General features: G+C 40.3%; 1 protein-coding gene across 6 annotated transcripts in view; it reads right to left on the bottom strand.

The window, feature by feature from the left end:
- Positions 1-2,074: 2,074 nt before the first annotated feature.
- Positions 2,075-22,911, bottom strand: part of LOC117953091 (diacylglycerol kinase beta) — a 107,753-nt gene continuing 86,916 nt past the window's right edge. For 5 of the 6 annotated variants that reach the window (XM_034885853.1, XM_034885857.1, XM_034885856.1 and 2 more), the window contains 3 exons: positions 10,483-10,603; positions 9,255-9,315; positions 5,297-8,747 (listed from right to left, as the gene is read on the bottom strand). In XM_034885853.1, the coding sequence (XP_034741744.1) occupies positions 8,649-8,747; positions 9,255-9,315; positions 10,483-10,603 (281 nt within the window). In that variant the 3' untranslated portion in view covers positions 5,297-8,648. Of the gene's footprint in view, positions 2,123-5,296; positions 8,748-9,254; positions 9,316-10,482; positions 10,604-22,911 lie in introns of those variants that run through there. The other variant, XM_034885855.1, reaches the window with a different exon arrangement.

Here is a 22,911-nt window from a genome sequence, read left to right as displayed (position 1 = left end):
CATTGTCTCATTGTTGGTTCACTCAGTCCCTCTCCTCAGGTTTTTCTCTCCGTCTGGATCACACTGTTTACCATCATGACTCACAGCTGTTGTTGGATTGTCTTCAATGATCCATGAAGATTAAAAATAATAAACAGGTTTCTGACTTTTTCACGCACCATGTAATACATTCTAATTATATCACAACTGAGCAAATGGAAGGGGTAAGGCTACTGCTCCATGCAAACAATGCATGTACCTGGAAATAGTAAATATATATATTTAAAATTACAACAGCTGGGGCACAAAAAAGTTATAAAATAGATAAAAGTAACTTTCTTGTAAAAATACAGTAGTTTTGTATTTAATTAATGTATGATGAAGGATATTTATACCTGTAAAAATAAATTTTCTCTAATCAGCAATTTTATTTAAGAAATGCTTAAACAGTATTAAACTTGATTTTAACAGTTTAATCTATTAAATAAAAGATAAACATTTGTGAAATGTTGATACATTCACTGGTCTATTTTAACATTAGTCTTTTTATGTGAAAACAAATGAAATTTCTTTCTTTTTTTATGTTCTTTTTTAAATGTTATGGTTATTCACACTAACAGGTTCTTCACGTTCCTTCACCAAAGACACGTAGAGTCAGAGTTTATATGGGGGATTTTTTTTTTTTTTTAAAGTACAAGAAAAATTTTGAAAAAAGAAAAGGTGTTTTAGTGATACATTTCTATTAAATAAAGAAGTCATGTGTGGAGTTCAAAAGTTGTTTCAAATCCAATTAGCTAAAGTAGAAATCCAAGAGTGGCATTAGCTTCTTAAAGAAAATAGACAAAATCAGGGCTGTAATCCCCCAGTCGACCAGTCGATTTATTGGTCGATACGTCTGGCTCGACCAATATTGTGATTGGTCGATGTCTTGCCGTGTTATTTCATCAGGTGGAAGCATAGACCATTAGGGTAATGGGTGGAAAGCACTAATTGCTAATGAGGATGTTTTTCAGAGCATCCCTGTTTCACAGGTAGCAGTCTTTCTTCAGAACACCCCCCTTGTTTTCATTTTTTTGGATTAGCCCGGCCTACTGGCAACAGATTGAAGATAGAACTAGAAAGCCTTGTTTTAGTGGTTTGCTGAATAATATTTTAATTGTGAGTGTTTAATTTACAGTCAGTCCTCCTCTACCATGTCTAAGACATCGACAGGGTGGCAGTATTTTACAAAAATAGATAACGGAAAAAAGTTGAATGCAAAGTTTGCAAATAACAGTTTGCATATCGCAGCGCAACTACAAACATGGCGTATCACCTAAAAACGGTAAGCTAACCTGTCTGCGTTAGGTTGCCCTGTCTGTTTTGAGTAGGCTAGCTATATGAACATATCAGAATTGGCATATTTCATAGTCTAATAATCATTTTATAACTACCGCCGCACCCACCCGCAACTACGGTAGCGTTCCCCAGACCCCCCCAGACCACCCCGACCCCGCTGGATGTTAAGTTAAATTTCAGGACTTTAGTCGACCAAGATTTTCTTTGGTTGATTACAGCCCTAGACAAAATGCATATTCAACCTTCTCTGTTTATCTGGAAAACTGTTTCGTCCATGGAAATGGAAACATACAGCGAGGGTGATATACTGTAAAGCAGACAGCAGAGGCTGAACGTATTGATTTTCCAGCTCTTTCATCCAATCAGGTCCTGGACAACACGGGGGATGGTCTGCCCTTGACACTCTGTGGGCTGAGAGCCAATTAACCACCCCCGGGGGGGAACAGAAGGATCATATCACAGACGTAGAGTTTGGTAACTTGATTAACTTTCATCTTGGTTACAGACCGTAGTTTTTCCTACTCTGTAACAATCCCCCTGAAGCTGTGTGATGAAGTTGCTTTTGTGATGTGTAGTTTCTGATTTGTGATCCACTCTGTGAACTCTATTTCTATGATTGGGTGATTTAGTGTACATGTGCAGCAACACAACGCTGCAGGGGTTCTGCGCCTCTGATGTCACTCAATACATCTGATCTGTCCCAGGACAAGATCTGGATCCCACTAGTAAGGACTGGAGAGACAGGGTGAACCAAGCAGTGTGTGTGTGTGTGTGTGTGTGTGTGTGTGTGTGTGTGTGTGTGTGTGTGGGGGGGGGGGGCAGATGGAATCCTGTCTGTGATCCTGTTGATTAATTAAAGTGCTGCTAATTAAAAACAGAGTTGTGTGGCAGTAATAAATATCATACAGTGACATGTCACTCTTAGGTTGAGTCCATGTGTACATGGGTAATTTTTGGCCTATCATCCACACACAAACTGTGGTTTAGGGCACTGAAAATGTATCAAAACTCGTGCCAGGGTAAAGAATTTCAGTAACCTTTTTAGTGTTGGCACTTTTTTTTTTCAGGCTTCTGATTGGCCAAAATGGCTTTAGGGTTACATCACCCCTCTGTAGGTTTGGCATGCCCTTGACAGTACATCAGTCAGAGGAGGGAGAAACGTTGTTTTCAAACATACCCATGTGCGTGTGGACTATAGGCCGTAAAGGACTAGTTACATTTTAGTCCATTATATGGGCTGAATGGTAGAGACAGGAAAGAATGACTGCAGAGTTTGTTGTGCGAGGGTTGACATTCTGAAAATTAACACTATGACATTACATCCATTGAATTTTGGGTTTCACCCACGACTTTGAGACATCCTTGTTTCCCCATGCTTTCAGTCTTTATGCTAAGCTAAGCTAAATGCCTCCTGACGCACAACAGAACAGTGGTAAGGATCTTCTCAACTCGACAAGAAAACCAATGAACATGTCTTGCCAGAATTTGAAACTTTTCCTTCAAAGGAAAATTCTAGCAGAGAGAAAAACATGACTGAGATGCAGGCGTTCGTCCAAAGACAGACAGAGATGCCAATAGCGTGAGTAGACTGGAGAGCCAAGTGTTTTGCATGTTGTGTGTTTTTACAACTGGAAACCTGTCAGGTAACTAGATGAATAGCCCATGGCTCTTAGTGCCAGCTTGTTGTCGCTTTGCTCAGAAACAACATTCTCAGAACAAAAAGACATCCCAAACTGAAGAAAAAGTAAACCATGCATTTTATAGTTGAGTATCCAGGTGTGGGTTTTTCTTTTACTTTTATTGAACCTGGTTAACTACATGTTCCTTTTGAATGCTTTGAGAATCAGTTATCAAATATCTAAAAAGTAGCAATAAAGGATAATGATGCTAAATCCCACCAAAAGACCAAAACCCACAATTCAGTTAATCAACTATCACATCAAAGCCAAAGTAGCCAAAGCCTCGTACGGTTAAATTCATAATACTTCTTGTCCAAGTTATTAAAATCACATCAGTGATCCACACGCTTGCCCTGTGTCACATGTTCCTTCATTACAACGAACATGGGCACTGTTTGTTTGTCAATCCCACACACACCTTTCTGCAGCCAGATAAATGAAAGAAAACATACAATGTGTATTAATCTGTTACTGAAAGTAGTCTCCACAAATTTACCACTTACTCCCGTTTAAGTAAAGTTGGTTAAAAACTACAATCCCCAGCTGTTTTTAGGAAATTACAGAGCCTTTGAAAGCTAAATATGTGTCCTGTTTTTTTAAATATTCAATGAGAACAAATGTTCTACCACAGACAGGGTCGTAGCCACAGTCAATGGAGACAGATAACGTATTGTTGGTTTTGGTCTCTTTTCATGGACTTTGATGTCTTATCTTTAAAGACAATTTGCCTCAGGAAACTCAGCCTACAGATGAAGATATACACAGAAATCTTCTCCTTTGTTTGCTAACAAAGGCCAGCTCAGTGGCAGCAAATTACATAAGACCATTACCTCGATGGATACAAACCTCTGCCGCTAACTGAAGGTTGGGATGCCACAGAAATTGCCAAACATTGTCGCAATTGTCGGTATCAATTGTCTAAGTTATGTGGCTCAGCTGTTGACAGTGAGGGGTTAAAGCAATTCCTTTCTAGTAACTTTTAGGGCAACATTTTGTGACAAATAATCATCCACTGTGATTTGATTTCTCCGTCAACTGTTTGAGCACTGGGCAAAGCTGTGAGCATATAACAGACCCATTTATTTGTTAAGGCAATTGATTACTTCAAAGGACAGAAATAGACATAGACAGAGTTGTGACAGATATTGGAAATTCACTCAGACAGACAGGCCCTGCGTGGACGTTGGTGTTGCTGCCCTTTGATTCCACAACAAATCACAAATGGATGTAGTACTGGTAGAAACTTCATCCGGGGGATTCTACTTGTTTTTTCTTTTTAATGGAACAAGACAGCTACTTCCCTGCCTTTTCTTGCACATGATTATAAACATGCTGCCAAAAAAAGAAAAGAAGACCACAATGAACGAATGTATATTCAATAAATGGAATTTTTTTAACCCAAGAAATACTTTTTGAATGGTCTGATCCACACTCTCCTGTTTGTTCACTCTCCTTTTGTTTCAGCAGGCATGCGGTGATGTAAGTTAACCTCAGATAAAATGTTATAAACAAATATATACACTTGGTAATATAGCCGTCTAAAACAATTCTCTCAATAAATGTAAAGGTACTGTAAACATGCACTCTTTTCCTGCTGAGATCTCTTGGCGCCCAGGCTCCATTGGGAAAAACTACAAATTAAGGAGAAAAGGATTATAATGTGCTGTATTTCTCATCTTGTGACATTCCCATAGTGCCTTAGCATTACTGACAGTTCAATAGGTGGACAGTATATATAAACATGAACCATTGAGATGGATGACAGTAACATGACAACTAACCTGTCTGCTTTCATGGGGCCTGGGTGCAAGAGGAATGACTCAGTGTATTTTAAAGGGAAACAGGGTATAAAAGGCATCAGAGCCTGACCCTACAGTGGAGCTCAGTTTGTACCGTCAGACCCTCTCAGCAGTCTCCCTCCACCCTGCACTCTTCACACACACATTTCAACAGATTGTTTGAGTTTTAACATTCACATATTTACATTGTCTTCCATAATGTTTTCTTGGGCATAAAAGTGCATTCTTCAACTTGGGGAAAGTATGTGTGACAAAATATTCTAACTTCAAGGTCCATTACCTATATATACACATTACATTTTGGGGGTTTTCCTTTTAGATTATTTAGATTTTAGATTATTAAGATTTTATTATTATTAGATAGGATAGGAAATAGAGGGGATGACACACAGCAAACGACCGCAGGTCGGATTCAAACCTGAGCCACTGCAAAGGACTTAGCCTGCATGGGGTGCACACTCTACTTGGTGAGCTAGGGGGCTCCCTTAAATATGTTCTTTGAAGAACTATGGCTAAGATATGTACTGAGTGGGACATTTTACAGTTGAAAAATAAACTATATTTTATCCCAACTGGGAGGGATGGCAATTTTGGTTTGCTGATCGGTTGATCCACCACTTTGGTGCAGACTGAATTAACTCAATAACTAGTGGATGCATTCCCATGAAACTTTGTGAGGACATATACTACATGGTCCCCAGCTGATAAATCCTACTGACTTAGTTGATCCTCTGACTTTTCCTCTAGCGTCACCATGAGGTTTAGATCTGTGGTTTTAAGTTTTCAGGTCAAAAGTTGAATTTGATACTATTACTTTACTTACTTTATTACCACTAATACTTTGATACAAATACCTGCAAAACTACTGACATTCCCATCAGCCTCAGTTGTGCTTAGTGCTGATTAACATTAGCATGCTAAAGTTAGATGGAAACCATGGTGAACTTAACATAAACATGTTAACATCATAACTGTGAGCATGTAGCAATGCAGAGATTAGCATTTAGCTAAATGTTGGTGCAGCCCCAGAGAGGCTGATGATTATTTTTGTTTAAATACACCAATCATACAGTATCAGAACATTGCTTTACTGAAATTTCTTATTTCTTTTTTGCCAACATGTACGCCAACATCAATATATCTGCAATAGACTTATTATTGGTCTAGCTTTACTTTTAGAGGATAAACAAGGACTTCAGCCAGCTCCATTCGCTGATGAATGCTGTGTTTAAAGCTCCGTATGAACCAAGAGATTATTTTGCCACACATTCTGTAATTTTGATGCACTTGTTGTTCGGAGTTTCTTTAACAAGCAAGGACAAAGCCAAGCTGAGAAGAGGAGAGGATCCAACACTAAACCCTGATCTAAAACAATGTGAGTTAGACAAAACTCACTCAGAGAGCAACTGCAGCAGCTCAGTACGGCAAAGAATACTAATCTGAACTCCTCTAAGCTAAGATTTCCACATTAATTACAATGATATATTAAAAACACATTTGTGTGTACAGTATATGTGAGCTACTCCTACGTTCCAGAAATATACATATACTCTTTCTGCACACACTGTATAGTATACTATGCCATATTGAGGGGGCATTTATATGGATACTTTCTTCATAAACGCTGAACCAAGCTCTCTGGTTTCTGAATGATACATCCATCTTCCGTCAAACACAATTCCTCCACAGTACCATCTCCTCCGTATTTGGTAAACAAGTCATGAATGCATTAAAGCAGGAAGGGCAGACTCGGGGATTTGCACTCCAACAGCAAACTTGACATTGTGAGTTGATGTTTGACATGGTAATTAGGCGTACAGTTTCACTGAGGGAGAATTAAGACCCTCCCTGAAATAGAAAGATAAATGTAGTGCCCCTGTCAATGCTCTGGTAAATAAAAACCCTTGGGGCCCCATGCTGTTGTAGCCTTGTGGCGATTTATTTCAATCCTCCACTAGAAGTGTCCTGTACTGTATGGCATACAGTGCACAGGAGCTGCTGTTGATACAATTTAGATGGTAGAGTTAGACTAAATCTATGTTTTGGTTTGAAAAAAATAAATATCTTTTGCCATGTTTACGCCTTGTATTCACACTACTTTCCGAGCCTGTAAAACTGAGACATTTGGTTTAATGTTTTGGTTTGAAAACTCCGGGGTTAATCTGTAGTCTGGAATAGACCCCCGGCAAGTGCGCCAAACTTTGAAGCCAATTTATAGTGATCAAAACAGGTGTGTTACAACTTCCCTGTCCATCGCACTGCGATGGACTCAAAAAGACGTTTTTCCATAGACTTACACGGCGAAAGAGACGTCTGTAAATCAGTCACAACCCCTGCAAAATGACTCGTTTCACCACAACATTTAGAAAGTCTAGAAGAGCCGCCGATTGAATCTTAGTCCAAAGCGCTAAACCAGCAGGTCCCTAGTGCGCCAGCTCTACGGGCCCCATAGTGCGGAAGATGGCGTTGACCTTCAGGGTATTTTCATTTTTTTATCTATTGTCAGAAACAGAGACTTTTGGAAATGACACTGCACGTCTTCTCAGTTAGGTAGGCTCACATACAAACCTCTAATAAATCCCTAATCTTACTTTTCGCCGTTGTTCTTTCTCCAAAGGATCTTCTATATTTTAACCTGATACATCCATGATTTTCAACCGCAGAGTAACGTCAGACAATCTGCTTCCTGTTTACACTAGCATGTGCATGCCGAGTGTATGTGAATGGTCGTGTGATATGTGTTGTCAGACGTGTTAATGTGGACGGAGATTAGTTCTGCAACTGGAGCTAAAACTGGAGATAGTTTTAGTCTCAAAACGCAGCTTAAACATGAAAACTTATTAGCGTAGATGTATCCGTAACGTTCAACAACTACAGAGGACCGATGAGTTTCTTAAGAAGGAAAATGTCTTCAATCTCTGCTTTTCAATCTCAACTGGATATCTATACCGAGAACAAATGGACAGGAACTTCCTCTGCCTGAAGTCTATCGCCAGATCATCCACACAGTCTGTAAATATGGTTTAGAGGATCTGTTTTTGTAGCCCAGTGATGCTAAGGGGCCAAAATCCCTGCATGTTCCAACCCTTTCCAGGCCACTGTTACGCCCTGCTGCCATCAACCCACAAACAAAATAAGTCAATAATGGATGAGGCTGCTCTTCTTTTCTCTGCTGGGCTGTGCCGTGCTGTCAGTCTGTGGGGAGGCCCCGGAGCGAGCGCTCTTACAAGCAACCGCTGTTTCATTATTCATACAGGTGTTTTAACGAAGAGGTGGATGTTTCTCTATTTACTCACCGGCCTTGTTGACAACCTCGGTTACTGCCACACCGCTCTCACTCTCTCATTCTCCCTGTAGTGTGTTGGCATTCTTTCTTTCTCATCATACAACCTGCTGTCTTTAAACCCCTACGTCCCCTTACCATCACTTTCTGTACTTCATTTGAGGGCCGTGATAAAATCCCAGCCACCAGAGTTTTGATTAGCGGGCAGTGCAGTACTGGCATGAGTTTTTTTGGTTTGAGAACTCAAACTAAATCCATGGCTGGGACGTAGTTTAGGGGAAAATAACTAGAGGATGATGGTTACACAGGAAAAGGTCGGTGCTGTACTGAGAGTAATTTCTTTTTGGGTGCCATCACTGCACATTCCTCTGGGAATTAATTGTCTGTAGGCATCCTGACTTCAGGAATGTTCCCCACTGTGATCCTGTTGATGAACGTCCCACTTTCATTCTCCAACCAGGGAACAGTCATCTGATGGAGCTGCCTGTACAGTGGGTGGCATGTGTGTGTTTGTGTGTGTGTGTTTGCGTATATGGACTCTATGTGTTTTTGTGGGTGCTTGCATGTATCCTAGTCGCGGCTCCGGTTGCGTTTCTTGAAGAAAAAGAACGGCGTCTTCTGAGGCGGGCCCAGTAAGATAGGGACCTGGTTCATGTGTGTGATCCTGATCTGTAAGATTCAGATAGAGAAGAACATGACAATGCTACAATGTTTGCACAGGAAGCGGTTCTCGATATCTTTTTTTTTGTGACATTTCACAAGGTTGACAGTCCTCACTTCCTCGCTCTTCACAACAGACTTATAAAACCTTCAGTCACTGCAGCCTTGCAAATAACACAACAAAAAGCTTTCTTTCTTCCACCTTCATTAAGGTCTACCAAAACAATATAAAAAAAAGGTTGAAATGCCATGAGGATGAAGAGATAATAGATAATTTCCCTCTTTTATGAAGAAATAGTTGGACTGTGGTATTTGATGGCATGTTTGAGGTTGAGGCTGGGGGCGTGCAGAGGAGGAAGATGAATAAAAGAGTAAGAAAATCAACCCATACAGAATAAAAGCTGAGGACACATATTTTGGTCCGGCATACAGCTGACTTTATCAATTTGATAACACGCTGAAAATGCCTTAAATCTTAAAACAATTTTTCAGATTCTGATTCACTGTAACTCTCACCGTGCATGGGGGCTGCATCCAGGGCTCGCCATCGATCTGCATGGGCAGCCGCCGGGACGTCCTGTGAAGGGAGAGCAGAAGGGCGGGCAAGAGAGGTGGGAGGGAGAGCAGAGAAAGAGAGAGAGAGAGAGAGGGAGGACAGGGTGGGGTTTTGAGGTTGTGAAGGTCAGATCACACACACCTCTGAGGCACGAGAGGCCTGTTCACACTGCCCCAGGACAGGGTCAAACACTGCACCTTTTGTTCCCATGAGACCCATTCCCAGACAGGCCCCCAGTCTATAAACTCCCAGACCCACTGTATATGTACACACACACGCATTTGCACACACTCAAAGTTTGTTTAAGACTTTCATGCATGCCTCTCCGGCTAGAAAAACACACTATGGGAGAATGACTGTGATGAATGCTCTTTTAATTCGGGTCTAGGAAAATATTGGGGACAGTTTGCAGAACAAGTTAGAGAAGGACTCGTAAATGTCACCTCTTCGGTGAAATAACTGGCTCACTGTAGATGTAAACTAGGCTGAGTCTGAAACAAATACACTTTCTTTACGTAATAATGGGTCAAATCCTTAAAAGAAACCACAGTTTTGCAGTTTGATTTGTTTGATATAATTGAATTGAATCTGAAACCAGTATCGAATATGTTTATCGAATCCGATCCATTCTATTTCCTTATCCTATTTATTTAGGTCAGCTTTCACTTGTAATTAAAGTCAGTGAATAAAAAAGTAAAGCTTACTTGAAAAATAATTTGAACCCATGCATTCAAATCATACATCATTCCAAAGTACAGACAACATTAGCTGTAGATGAAGCACATTGGACCTGATTGCTTTTTACTAAAACACAAAAGAGAGCATCCTAGAACCAAATCCAAACTCAACACTACAGACAAGTCATTTCTTATCCTGGGACTGCAACTGCAACTCAGTCCTCGGCTCCAACGGCTCACGCATATTTGCAATATATAGTTAAGTAGGTACGTTATTGTTTGGATGCTGCAGGGATTTTAGCCTTCAAATGCAGAACTCCTCAAAAGGATTACATTTTTGATCATACACGTGAGATGCATTTTGTGCAGAAAGTACAGCTTCCAGTTGGGTGACCAAAAGGAAGATAAAGGGAGGAGAGGGTTGATGACACGAGGCAGATCCTGGGAAAGGATGGAGATCAGGAAGTGATGAGGACGGATTAAATGTAGCTGAGACGCGGGAGGTTCTGACCTGATGGTGACGTTGGCGCACTGAGCCAGTCTGCGACCTGCACTCTTCAGTCCAGTGTAGATCTGACCCATCTCTATTGCCCCTTCCAGGCCAACCACCTCTACCAGCTGGTCACTGAAGTCTGGAACAGAGAGAGATTAGAGAGTGTGTGTTAGAGAGAGACAGTAAAATAGAGATATGTTATGACAAGTTATAGGTGCGTTGCTTGTCCAAACTCAAAAATAAAGGTACAGGAAAAGGTAAATATTTGCACTATAAAGCACATTTTTCACAAATGTATTTCCCTCATCTGATTCACTTTCTCAATTCACCATGACAGTGCAGAATTCTGTCTAGTTGCTATTTACACATCCAGCAGTTACAGAGCAACATGATCATTCATTTGGAGTTGGGCCCATCTGATAAATGTAAGGGCAATTCTCTCTTTCTTCGCTTTGTTTTTGGTCTCCACCAACTTGTAAGGGAAATATCTGTCTTTTTAGCTGCTAAATGCTCCACTATGTTCACTAACTAGTCTTTAGCCTGGATCAACGGATTCCGGAGGTCAGGCTTTGCCCCTCATTTTCTGCTCTCAGTGTGTTCTTAAAATCCCTTTGCTTTGGGAAACCACATCAAACTTCAAGCTAGCAAGCTACACTGGTGCAACGACGCGGACCCTGCTTGCTTCTTTCAGGGAATGATTGTAAAGATTTACAAAGATTATAATTACATTTTTTACCATCAAACTGGGATGTTTTGGGACCAATTACTGTGGACGAAGTATATCCGGTAATACATTGGTAAGACCAAACGATGTTTGTGTGAATGTTTGACCGAAACAAGTTTTTGCTGAGACTATTTTGAGTCCAGAGCTTTGCGCCCCCCAAGGCGATTGTAATTAGTTGAAAGAAATGCAAACAACCCATGGCGTTTGTCTCTCATCTGAAAACTGCCCATTCACATCCATGGTCTGATCGGCCCACAGAGAGGAGAGAGATCACATGATTGGCCCACTGGTTTGTCTCTCTTTCTGAGAGCGTCAAAACATTTAATAGTTGTGTCCTCATTGCAATCTGTGAATTCCCCTTTGTGTTCTCTCTCTCTTTGGAAAAAGTGACGCCTAATAGTCAATATTAACAAACATAATCTCAAAGGTCAGTGATGATGTCATTTGACATTTCTTGTTAATTAGCTCATCAAAAAACTAATATGATTGAGAGTGTTTGTGAGGCCCCGGGCACTTCACAGATTTTACAAATGAATTATTAGAGAGAAATCTGAGAAATGTTTTGTCTTCACAGCCAGGGTGATAATTTGTGAGGTGCTACAGCAGAATCAAATCTCATAAAACTGTGTTGGTGGCAACTCATCTACAATAATGAACTGTTGTCTGAACATAGTAACAGGAACAAAGCTGGAGGAGCTGATCAAAGATATTATTTTTTTAGTCATTCTCGGATTCTTGCGTTTATTTTCAGCTTAGTTTGTATTTGTTTGAGTTGGTTTTATGAGTGTATTTATTACAAGCTCTTCTCTTTCCTATTTTTGATAGTTTATTCAGATTTTTGTCCAATATGGTCTGGTGCTGCCACGTAGAAACATAGACCTGGAGTTGAGTCAAACTCTTGCCTCTGTAACCCATTCTCCATGGTTAATCATGCAGGTTAGTGTGGCACTCTGGGAGTTGAATAATTTGATCCAGTCAGGCAGGCTGGTGCTAGCTGAACACCTAAACCTAAATATGCCAGTCCTTCCTCATGCATGCAAAAAGCAATGGGTTTCCACTGATTGCCTCTCTAAATCATACAAATCTTAAAATGTCAAAGAAGGACGTTAAGAATCTGAACTCTTTTTTTTTTTAAATTACATGTTTCTAATGTTAATTCCAGACTGAAAATGCCAAGAATAAGAGTCTCTAGAAGGCTCTAGCTGAGTTTGCTTCAGAGCAAGAGAAGAAAAGAAAGAGAGTTTGTAAGAGGCACGCAGTGGCACCGGTCGAACCATTCCCTGAGGGTCTTAATACAGCCCAGACAAGCTCCGGCTGGCAGCGCGGCCTGTTGTGACTGGAGCCACAGGCTGTAGGTCGGTCTGTCTGTCTGTCTGTTAAAGTGTAAACAACGCTAATAATTTCCCAAGGTTGTCAGACCTTGCTCAGCCTGTTGGCTTTGTTACTGACCACAAAAACGAAACTGTTGCATATTTTTTGCTCTGCGCTGGAGAGGAAATGTGTTCTGCAAAAAGCCTGGTGCCAATGAGTTCTGGGCAATACTGAGTCATGACTTATCACCTAAAAAAAGGTATGTAAACATTTTGACACAAGGACAGATGGAAATACAGAGACCACTTAACAGTTGGCAACACATTCCATGTTGTTTCTGATTTTATATCATTGACAAAACTATCTGTAAATTAATTTAGAAAAATGGAGTTTCATCTCTTCATCAGTTATTCTCACTGTAATCAAAATAAATCTTTGTACAGCAGCTAAAATGTGGCGCATGTGCAGTTTCTTCACGTGTATAAAAGCCCGAGTGTGGACCTGCATGTGTGGCATTTAGACAGTGCTGCCATTTCGTGCCTAGCTTTGAAGATAATCAAGGTTTATACAGGAATAAGATTGCTGCTGCTGCTGAGTCACTGGCACTCTTTAATATTTCAGATGACAATTCAAAAATAAAATGTCAGCTCGAGAGAGCAAGGAACAAACGTTTTAGAATCACTCAAAGCCAGTGCTTCAGTTGCGTCGGTCCTCGTAAGAATTAAATGCTTAGGGCACACACACAGAAGTGCTCGTGAGGGACAAAAACTTTTTGACAGACATTATAGACTACCTGATGAATGTAAGTCCAATATTATCTTATTCAAGAGTCATGATTCAAGATTTATTTATTGTCATGCCACTGTACAGTGTATTACTATATTACGTGCAAGTTAACAGCTTAATAAATATAGCACAGAAACAATTAAAAACACTGTAGAAAAATCTAGACATTTGCTATATAAATGAAAATTAATAAATGCTTATATGGGTGTGCAGAGCATGTAGAGTGATACATATAAATATACCAAGTCTAAAATAAAAAAATCGGAAAAATTTAAATATCTAGATATATACAGTTGGGAGTGTAAATATCTATATTTAAAATAGTGCGGTTGAGAATAAGGTGCAGAACAGATACTAAGGTGCATTCAAACAGATAATTATATAGATAGTAGTCCGATTGACTGGTCTGTCTTAGTGGGTTTCATTTTCATTGCTCTGTTTTTGGTCTCTACCAACTGAGGCAAATATCCGTCTCTTAAGCTGCTAAATTCTCCAGTTCCTGCCCCAGCTAGCTGGTAACTATGTCTGTGCTGTGCATGTACAGTAGTTTACAGGGGAGTTTATCAGAGCTGGTTAAAAACCAGGCTGCTTACCTGGTTGATGAGAGTGAATCAAAACAGTAAAAATGTGGGCCATAAAACCTAAACACTGAGCAGAGGGAAGCTGAAGAGTTGAATGATAATTCTCTGTAATTTTGTCACTACATGTGATCCCTTTCACATTACATACATTTCACCCATTGTTAATATAAAAACAGCTTTTTATATTAATTTATTATACAACTTTAGCTGTATGTTGCCAACATCTAAAATCTAAAATCTTTCTCCACATATTCAAGGCAGATCTGTATAGTCAAGTACACCTTTATTGAATCCAACATGAGGACTAGTTGAGACCAAGTCAAGACCGAGTTAAAAGAGGTTAAAGTCCAAGTCAAGACCGTGTCCAAAGAGTTTAAAGTCCAAGTCAAGACCATGTCCAAAGAGTTTAAAGTCCAAGTCAAGACCGTGTCCAAAGAGTTTAAAGTCCAAGTCAAGACCGTGTCCAAAAATCAGAGACACTCAAGACCGAGACAGAAAATAGAATCCGCTTTAAGACCACTCACTTACCTGTTCATAATCTAGGCCATGTGAGAGACGGTATATCTTCTATTTCAAGATGTTAATTTTGTATTATTCTATGTAATGATCAATAAGTGGAGACTAACACTATACATTCTAAATAGATTTTGAATGAAACAGATTCTTGAAGTGTACTGCATCAATGGTTTGGTTTTAAAGGAGGAAGTTACTTTATAGAAAGAAGCATATAGTGCCAAACATGCTCGAGACCAGCTAGAATATTTGACGAGACCAACGGCCCAGTCCGAGTGCAACTGCCAACGAGTCCAAGACTTGTCCGAGAAAATAGAAAAACGTTGGCTTGAGTACTACAGAACTAATTCAAGGATACTGAGTCTTTTATTTCTTCACAAAAAATGTCTACAAAACACTAGAATCAGTGTTAAAATATGAATACAATGCAATCCTCTACTTTTAGAATGAACTCCCCCCAGTGTCATAAAACCCCCAAATTCCCAGAAAACTGCACAGGAAATGATCCGAGTGTCCTTAATGGCAGCTGTCATCTTTAAACTGCATGCTACAGCACAGACACATGGTTAGCACATGAATCCCTCTGTCTCTGCAGAGTTTTCTAGGAAATAATTCTAATAGGATTGGGCATCCATTAAGAAGAACATGCACAGTTGGAGACCATAAGGGATTAAGACGAGTAGTGACCCAATGGCTACACATGACAGATAGGAATTAAAAAGGAAGGCTGGATGTAAATACGGACTCAGTCTGTCTTTTTTTATGTTAAAAAAACAGGAAGTGTGTGAAGCTGTAACTCAGTCTTATACAGCAAGACAAAAGAGGTATAAACTGTCCTATTTTAGGACTTAAAAACTGTACTACTAACATAGTCTATTCTTGTTGTATTATATATTAAATATATACATCCCCCTCCTTCGCACGCCCACCTACATACACCTCTACTTCCTCCAGCTACCAAAAATGGGCATGCCATCCTGCTAGTGTCGCAGTGTGCGAGCCTGATGGCAGACTGTGCTGGTTCTCACCTCACTGATGATTCCAGCCTCATCAGATCTCTGTGCTTTTGACTCTCAGGCAACCAGCACTGTTACTTCTCAGTGAGGTAGAGCTAAAGATAGAACAGAACAGCCTCTTACATAACGCAGCCACAGTGCATTCTGGGATGGGATGGTATTGCTTTGCCAAGCAGCGGGCAGCGAAAATCGTCACTGCTGTGTTGCACTACTTTCTCTGCTGTGCAGGCATTCTGATGGCATTTTAAATTAATTCATTATATAAAAGAAAAAAAATCACGCCGAACATGATGACATGTTAGAATATTTCTGAATACTGGTGAGAATCTTCTAGCTGTTGTTTAAACAACTACAAAGGTTACACAATATAGGTTAATCATGATTAAAACCTTAAACGTAAATATATAGAATATAGAATCAACGAATTAAATGAAAAGTACTCAGTACTCAGCCCATTTGTTCTGAGATAAAACTGCATTTGAATTTTGCATATGAAATTCATATTTTATGGTTTCATTATTGCGCCCCCTAGTTGTGCATTCATTTAACAGTATAAGGCTGCATTTACAGCAAATCAGTCATAGTGATTAGTGCAGAGTTGTGATGCAGTGTGGGAGTGTCACTTAAATGGCCCATTTGTGTCTTGTTGTGCTCCCCATGGTGCTAGTTTGTCAGGTCCTATGAGTAAAAATAAATAAATTAAATAAATTAAAAAAAACTATTAAAAACTAACCAGTTTGTGAGACTGATTACGGTGGGTTTTTCAACTGGTGTACAAGGCTAAATTGAGTGACTATGAAACATAATGTTACACTCCATCATGTTTTGTCTGATCACCGGTTACATAATTGGCCAGCGAAGTGCAGAGTCAGGTTTTTTGATACATCATAACAAAGAAGCAGGTCACTGAACAACACGCAGCTCTACGGCACGGAGGAATAAACTATAGTGTATCTTCTTCTCTTTGGCAACACAGGAAGCACTTGCTGCTGGTTTGGGTTTTTCTGTAAGTTTTAAATTTAATGATGAGTTATTTATAAAAACCCTTCTATTAGGAACTGAGCAATACATAAAAAATCCCCCACAGCAATAGCTGCAGCTTTCATTGTGCATCGGCTTGAGGTGTTAGGCTATAATTATATCAGGCAAATTTGTGTATCCTTCCTCCGCCCACATGCCCTCCCTCGCCGAGCGGCCTGTTATTGTCTCAGGGTGGCCAGAGTCATGGCAGATGGTCAAGAGGAACTGCAGCTTACCTCGCCACCAACAACACCAACGGAGGTAAGGGTACGGGGGAGAGCACTTGGCCATTTGACAAAGAACACTATGTTACTATGATACATTACACACACACACACACACACACACACACACACACACACACACACACACAAACACAGAGTGAGAATTTGCCAGATGGGAAAAAAACAATCAAGAAGAACAGATTATAAACAGGAGCTTTAAGAAATGTCATCTTTTCTGTTCCCATCTTGTTTGAAAATTATTGGTCTCTTTAAAGGACCATTTATAATTTTGTAACTTTGAGTAAATGTATTACCGGAAGGTCAACCACTCTCCCACCATCCTCTGAGAGCAACTCAGCAGCTTCATACAGAAACTATTTCCAGCCACACAGACCGGTGGGCGTGAATCAAAGTAATTATAGGCACTGTTTCTGTTGTGTGAGAAGAAAACAATATCTCTGGATGTGATCGGCCCAATTTAGCCTCCTTCATGGTGTGTCACAGCTTGACTGCTAGAGGGGGAAGGAGATGGGCAGGGGTTTGTGGACATTAGGAAGCAGGGGGAGCGAGAGAAGGAAAGGTGAGGGGACGGCGCTTTGGGTTTGATTGGTTGAAGAGGAGTGGGAGGAGAGAATCTGACAAGCAACGAAAGAAAACAAAAGAGTCATGGAGGGGAGATGAAATGGGAACCTGGTCAGAACATGCATGAAACAGGAGGTTTCTAAAACACAGCATCTGTCTACTGCCTAGTGTTGAGATACTTAACTTGTAACAATAAAATCCATTACTCATCAATTACTTTACTTATCACCAGGGGCGCCGGACTGAGGGGTACAGATGAAGTACCCAGGGCCCCAGTGTGAGGAGGGTCCAAAAAGAGGTTAGAATGAATATCTGTGGATGCGAGGAGGGGCCCATGGAAAATGCCCTTCTAAAGGGCCCAGAATTTTGTGCTACACCCCTGTTTATTTCTCATCTGAAGAAGTAATCAGTAATTTACAGTGGAAAACATGCTGTTGATACTAATATTCACAAATGGCATTTTTTTTTTAAGCTGTTCAAATCCTATGGAGTAAACCGTGTTTTCAACAAATTCCCTATCTAGCACAGACCCTAACCCTATCTAGCACTGCTCCATATAGCACTCTCTGGTACTATAGTAGTAGCTATTTTATAGCAACAATGACGCTCTAGGCTGCTCTCATGCTGCTAGCTTCTTCTTTTTTTTAACTTCAAAAGTGCCCATGTCAACTTTTACTTGTCAAAAAAGAAAGACGGCAAGTGGGATCATGGCCTAAGAGACACAAGCTGTACAGAGGACTGATAGAGAGCTGAGTCAAATGGTGCAGAAACAACCACCTGAAGCTCAATGTCATCAAAACTAATGAGCCCATGGTGGACGACCAGAGGAACTGGATAGAACTCAAAGCTGTAGCCATGACAGTACACGATGATTCAAATATGGATGCTGCTGAAACAAGCTATGAATTCTAACACACATGTTCAACCCGGCAGCACAGAAGATCTGTACAGTCACCACAGTTTAAAGAGGAGTGTGATCAATTCAGTATCTAACCAAATGGGCCCCCTTCTGTTCCTGAGTTACGTTGTTGAGTTATGGCCAGAAAATTGTTTTTGCAGAACATGACATCCCGGTGAAGTTGACCTTTGATTACAAAATGTCATCGTTCCATTATTTTATCCTTTTAGACATTTGTATGAAGTTTTTGTTGTAATTACGCTTATTCTCAAAGTTATGGCCAAAATATTTGTTATGTGAGGTCACAGTGACCTGTGACCACCAAAATCAATCAGTTGAGTCCAAGTGGACTTTTTTTGCCAAATTTAAAGAATTTCCTCCAGGTGGTCCCGAGATATCGCGTTCACAAGAAGGGGGCTACAACTAGTAGACACAATGCCTCCAGCCACACCTGCCGCCAGGACAGAGGCATAAAAACACAACGTTGTGGTTTAGCAAGCAGTCAATCCACAGTGTGGGTGTATTTACGGACCACCAACAGCTAGCTTTGTAACTGCTGGCGTTGGACAGTAATCTAATCCATTTTTTAAAAGAAGAATTAGATTAAGAGCTTACAATGTTGACTACTTTACAGTTACTTATCCCTGTTACACTCTTACCGGGAGATGATAGAGGGCTAACATAAGTTTTGATTCTGTGAATTCCGTGGACAGACTTGTGCAAGCTTGGCAAAGGGCCTGAAGATGCAGAGCAACAACAAATAAGTTAAAGTTTTCTTTTTAGATGTTGTTTCTTCTTAAACAGTGGTACATGAGACATGAAAATGGACAATAGTTCCTTGTAAAATGTAGTAGAGTAGAAGTAGGAGGGCATTTTAGGCCCTTATTTATATAGGACATCTGAAGACATGAAAGGGAAGAGAGTGGGGGGAATGACATGCAGCAAAGGTCCAAAGGTCAAAGTCGAACCTGCGGCCGCTGCATCGCTGAGTAAACCTCTATATACATGCGCGCCTGCTCCACCAGGTGAGCTACCCAGGAGCCCGAAAATGTACTTTTAAATGTAACCTTTCGGCACTGCTGGTAAGACAGAAAACAAGCCGACAATGCTTAAGTATTGAACTAACTGAGCGATACCGGGATTAGTAACTGTAATCTAAATACTGAACTTCAGACTGTAATACCTTGCACTACTCGTAAATAAACAACAAAACATTGTTGTAACATGCTAGTGAGTACTACTGACCAGCACGGTATACAGCACGCTCACAGCTCCCACGTTTCCATCCCTGGACTACTGCTCGCTACATCCACTTTATTTACGTGCATCCTCTCCAGCTCAATCCACAGCAGGAAGTTGAGGAAATCTGATCCAGGAGCAGGGAGGAAATAAACAGGGGAGGGGAAAGATGGTGCACAGATAAAAGTTGAGGAGCAGGGGGATGGGATGGGCGGACACCGGGGGCCTTCGTTCATGAATCCTGTTCCTGGCAGAAGCTCCAGTCATCGCTGCTTCTCTGATTGTTATCCATCTTCATCCAACTGACAAGAATGAACTTTTGACCCAACTAGACTTAAAAATTCCAACCGAATTTGACTTTGTCTTTCCACAATAGCACATTTGGAAAGTTGTTCAATTTGCTGTGCGTAATTTACACCTTGACGTCAGAACAGCAGGGACACTGTTCTTGAACACAGATACTTATTAAGAAATCACATGTTAAGAGTCCAGCTGTGATTTCTCTCCCACCTAAATTGCTTTCTTGCTGAAAGTTGAAATAAAAAACATTTTGCTTAAAATATCTGAGAGAGAAAACAAGGTAACTCACAAGAGTGATGTCAGCGGTGGGCATTATAATGATGTGAAACTAATCAAATATGAATAAGCTTGGTGCAGTTGTTTAAGTGCTGTCCCAAATACCATTGTTGGGTCTTAGAGCTTCAGTAAGAAATCTCTGATTATAGAAACGATCAGAATGATTTATTGTCACTATACACAAGTGCAGTAGTTGTGCAATGAGATTGAAGCAACCCCTTTTACAGTGTCGCCATGAAATATATAAAAATATTAAATATAACAAATAGAAAGTAGAAAAATATAAAGTATAAGTAGTGCAGAGAAAAAAAGAGGGAGGGGGGGACCTGGTGCACAGTCCTGAGTGCAACTATATATATATATAAATATATAGTGTATAGTGTGAAAAGTAGTTAAGTATTAACAACAAATAAATAAATATTGCACTGTAATAAAAGGAAATAGTTAAGTACTAAATAATAAATAATTATTATTCCACAGTAATTAAATGAAATGAATAAATAGTAAATATTGCACTGTATGACGTATCCTGTTTATTCAACAGTTTGACGTAATGGTGGGGCGTGGGGGGTGGGGATATTGACCTGAAATGACACCTATTGCAGTGCCAGTGGGGGAGCGAGGAGGAGCTACAGGTGCTGGGGCATCTACTACTCGTGGTGCTGTGAAACAAAGCCGGTGGTTGAAAAAGTTCCCTTCATATCAGAACACTCACTTAACGCAGCATTGCCTCAATGTTGTTGGAACTTCACCACAAAATGCGAGCAAGTAAGAAAGCTTTCACAGCAGCTCTCTTTCAGTTAAAGACTAAACCGGGTAATACTGTAGATGCAATGATACATTACTATAGTCTGTCTCTGTGTGTCCGTCTCCAATGTCCATGCAGAACAAAAACCAGAGCAGATACACAGTGACTCAGAGAACTGAAGTTTCATCACTGAGGTCAGAAGTGCCCGAGGCGTCTCTCAGTCACTCTGGGTAACCCTGGCTGATTGCATTAACCGCTGCAAATGGATTTAAAAGCTTTAGTTTATTGCGGCAGAGAAAGCAACTGCCACAAACAATTAGTTGTATGATAAACATGCAGGCACGCATACACACTGACAAAGGCACGCTAGCGTACGTAACACACTATACGGCACGCAGACACTGGGGCACATTAATGCATAGCTCTCTGAAACTAGAGCACCCATCTCTGAGTCAGATTTCCAAATAGCAATTGCCAGAAAAGCTAATTTAATAAAAGGAGAAAACCTGATAAACAACTCCAGAGCACAAAGATTCCATCACACATGTCACCCAACATGCACAACGTGAGGGAATTTCCTTTTTTAAGATTATTTTCTGGGGCATTTTAGGCCTTTATTTATATAGGACAGCTGAAGACATGAAAGGGGAGAGAGAAAGGGAATGACTAGCAGCAAAGGGCCGCAGGGCGGAGTCCAACCTGCTAAGTAGACTTCTATATATATGGTATACACTGTATATACCTGCTCTACCAGGTGAGCCACCCAGGCGGCCAGAAATATTTACATTTTAGACTAAAACTGTCCCTGAATGGTGAAACTAGATGTCCGCACATTTTACTGTACACATACTGTACATACATACACATAAGAATGCATGTGTGTGAAACGTAAAAAAAGGGTTTGATGGGCCTTTTATTCTCATATTAGTATGGATCAATGGACGTTGAGAACCGGAACCAGGAAACAACAACAGAATTAGAGATAGCAGATTACACGTTGATAACAGTTAGTTTTGAAGAAAAGGTTGGAGTGTGCAACAAGGCAGGCCTGCGTGGTTCTTTCAAGGAATGATATATGTTTACAGTATTTTCTCTTTAACTGGAATGTTTTGGGACTGATCGGTGGGATTGCTGTGGACGGAGTACGCAAGGCGAGACACTGGTAAGAGCCAATGAGGTTTAACCTCGTATCCAGCTAATTTAAACAGCTCACGTTGGCGTATAGCAGGGGTCTTAAACATGTTTTTAGCCCAAGGACCCCTTAACTGAAAGAGAGATGGAGCAAGGAGCCCCTATTACATATATTTTATAAAATGAAGTTACAATTAGGCCTGTGTAGAGTGATCTAAAGCCTTAATACACACCTTTTTGCATAGAATACTAAGCTATTCAAATAGCTTAATAATTGTTGCCATGGTTTTATAAATCATGTTTTAATGTTAAACATGTCCTTAGTGACTACCTTGACAAAAGGCCAGTGGGCCTGTCATCAGTGGGGATTTATATTTGCTAATAATATGTTGGATTCATGTTAAGCCTTTTTAAATTTTGAAAAGCCTTTCAACAATTAATAGTATTTAAGAGTATTTATTTGTGTCTTTATTACTTTTAGTACTTTTTTATTCAGGTACCGCACAGAAAATTCAATTGTACACAAGATTGTGCAACGACAATAAAGTATTTTCTATTCTATTTTGTGGAGATGGGTCTGGCAATGTGAGACCGGTCTCAAATGGAGGAAAGGGAAATATGGGCATATTGCAATAATCATTCAATCAGTATTTCTTTATATCATTATTTAACATTATCTATGACACGTGGTCACCATATAAATACCTGCACATAACAATGCAGTCGAATAAAAACACATTTTTACTTATTACCGCCACTGTGTCTTAAATCTTTACTTTTTTCGGGGTTGTAGTTGGTGGTAGTTGTGTTGGACTGTAAGTTTTTGTTTTTGCCATTACTATGCGTTCCCTCCAGCCTGCCTACGTTCCCCCAGTGGCTAGAAATGCCAATAGGTGTAAACCAAACCCTGCGTATTCTGCTCTGCCTTTGAGAAAATGAAAGCTCAGATGGACCCAGCTTGAATCTTGCCCCTTATGACCTCATAATGGTAACCTCCCCTTTCTCTGCTTTGCCTGCCCAGAGACTTTGGCCGACCCATGAGAGAGAGACATCATGACTTTCAAATGAGCCAAGTGGCAGTTGGTCAAGGCCCCCCCT

Source organism: Etheostoma cragini, chromosome 11, assembly GCF_013103735.1.
Source record: "Etheostoma cragini isolate CJK2018 chromosome 11, CSU_Ecrag_1.0, whole genome shotgun sequence".
Classification (NCBI taxonomy): domain Eukaryota; kingdom Metazoa; phylum Chordata; class Actinopteri; order Perciformes; family Percidae; genus Etheostoma; species Etheostoma cragini.
The sequence above is the reverse complement of the archived record's forward strand: the minus strand, read 5'-3'. Positions and strand labels throughout refer to the sequence as shown.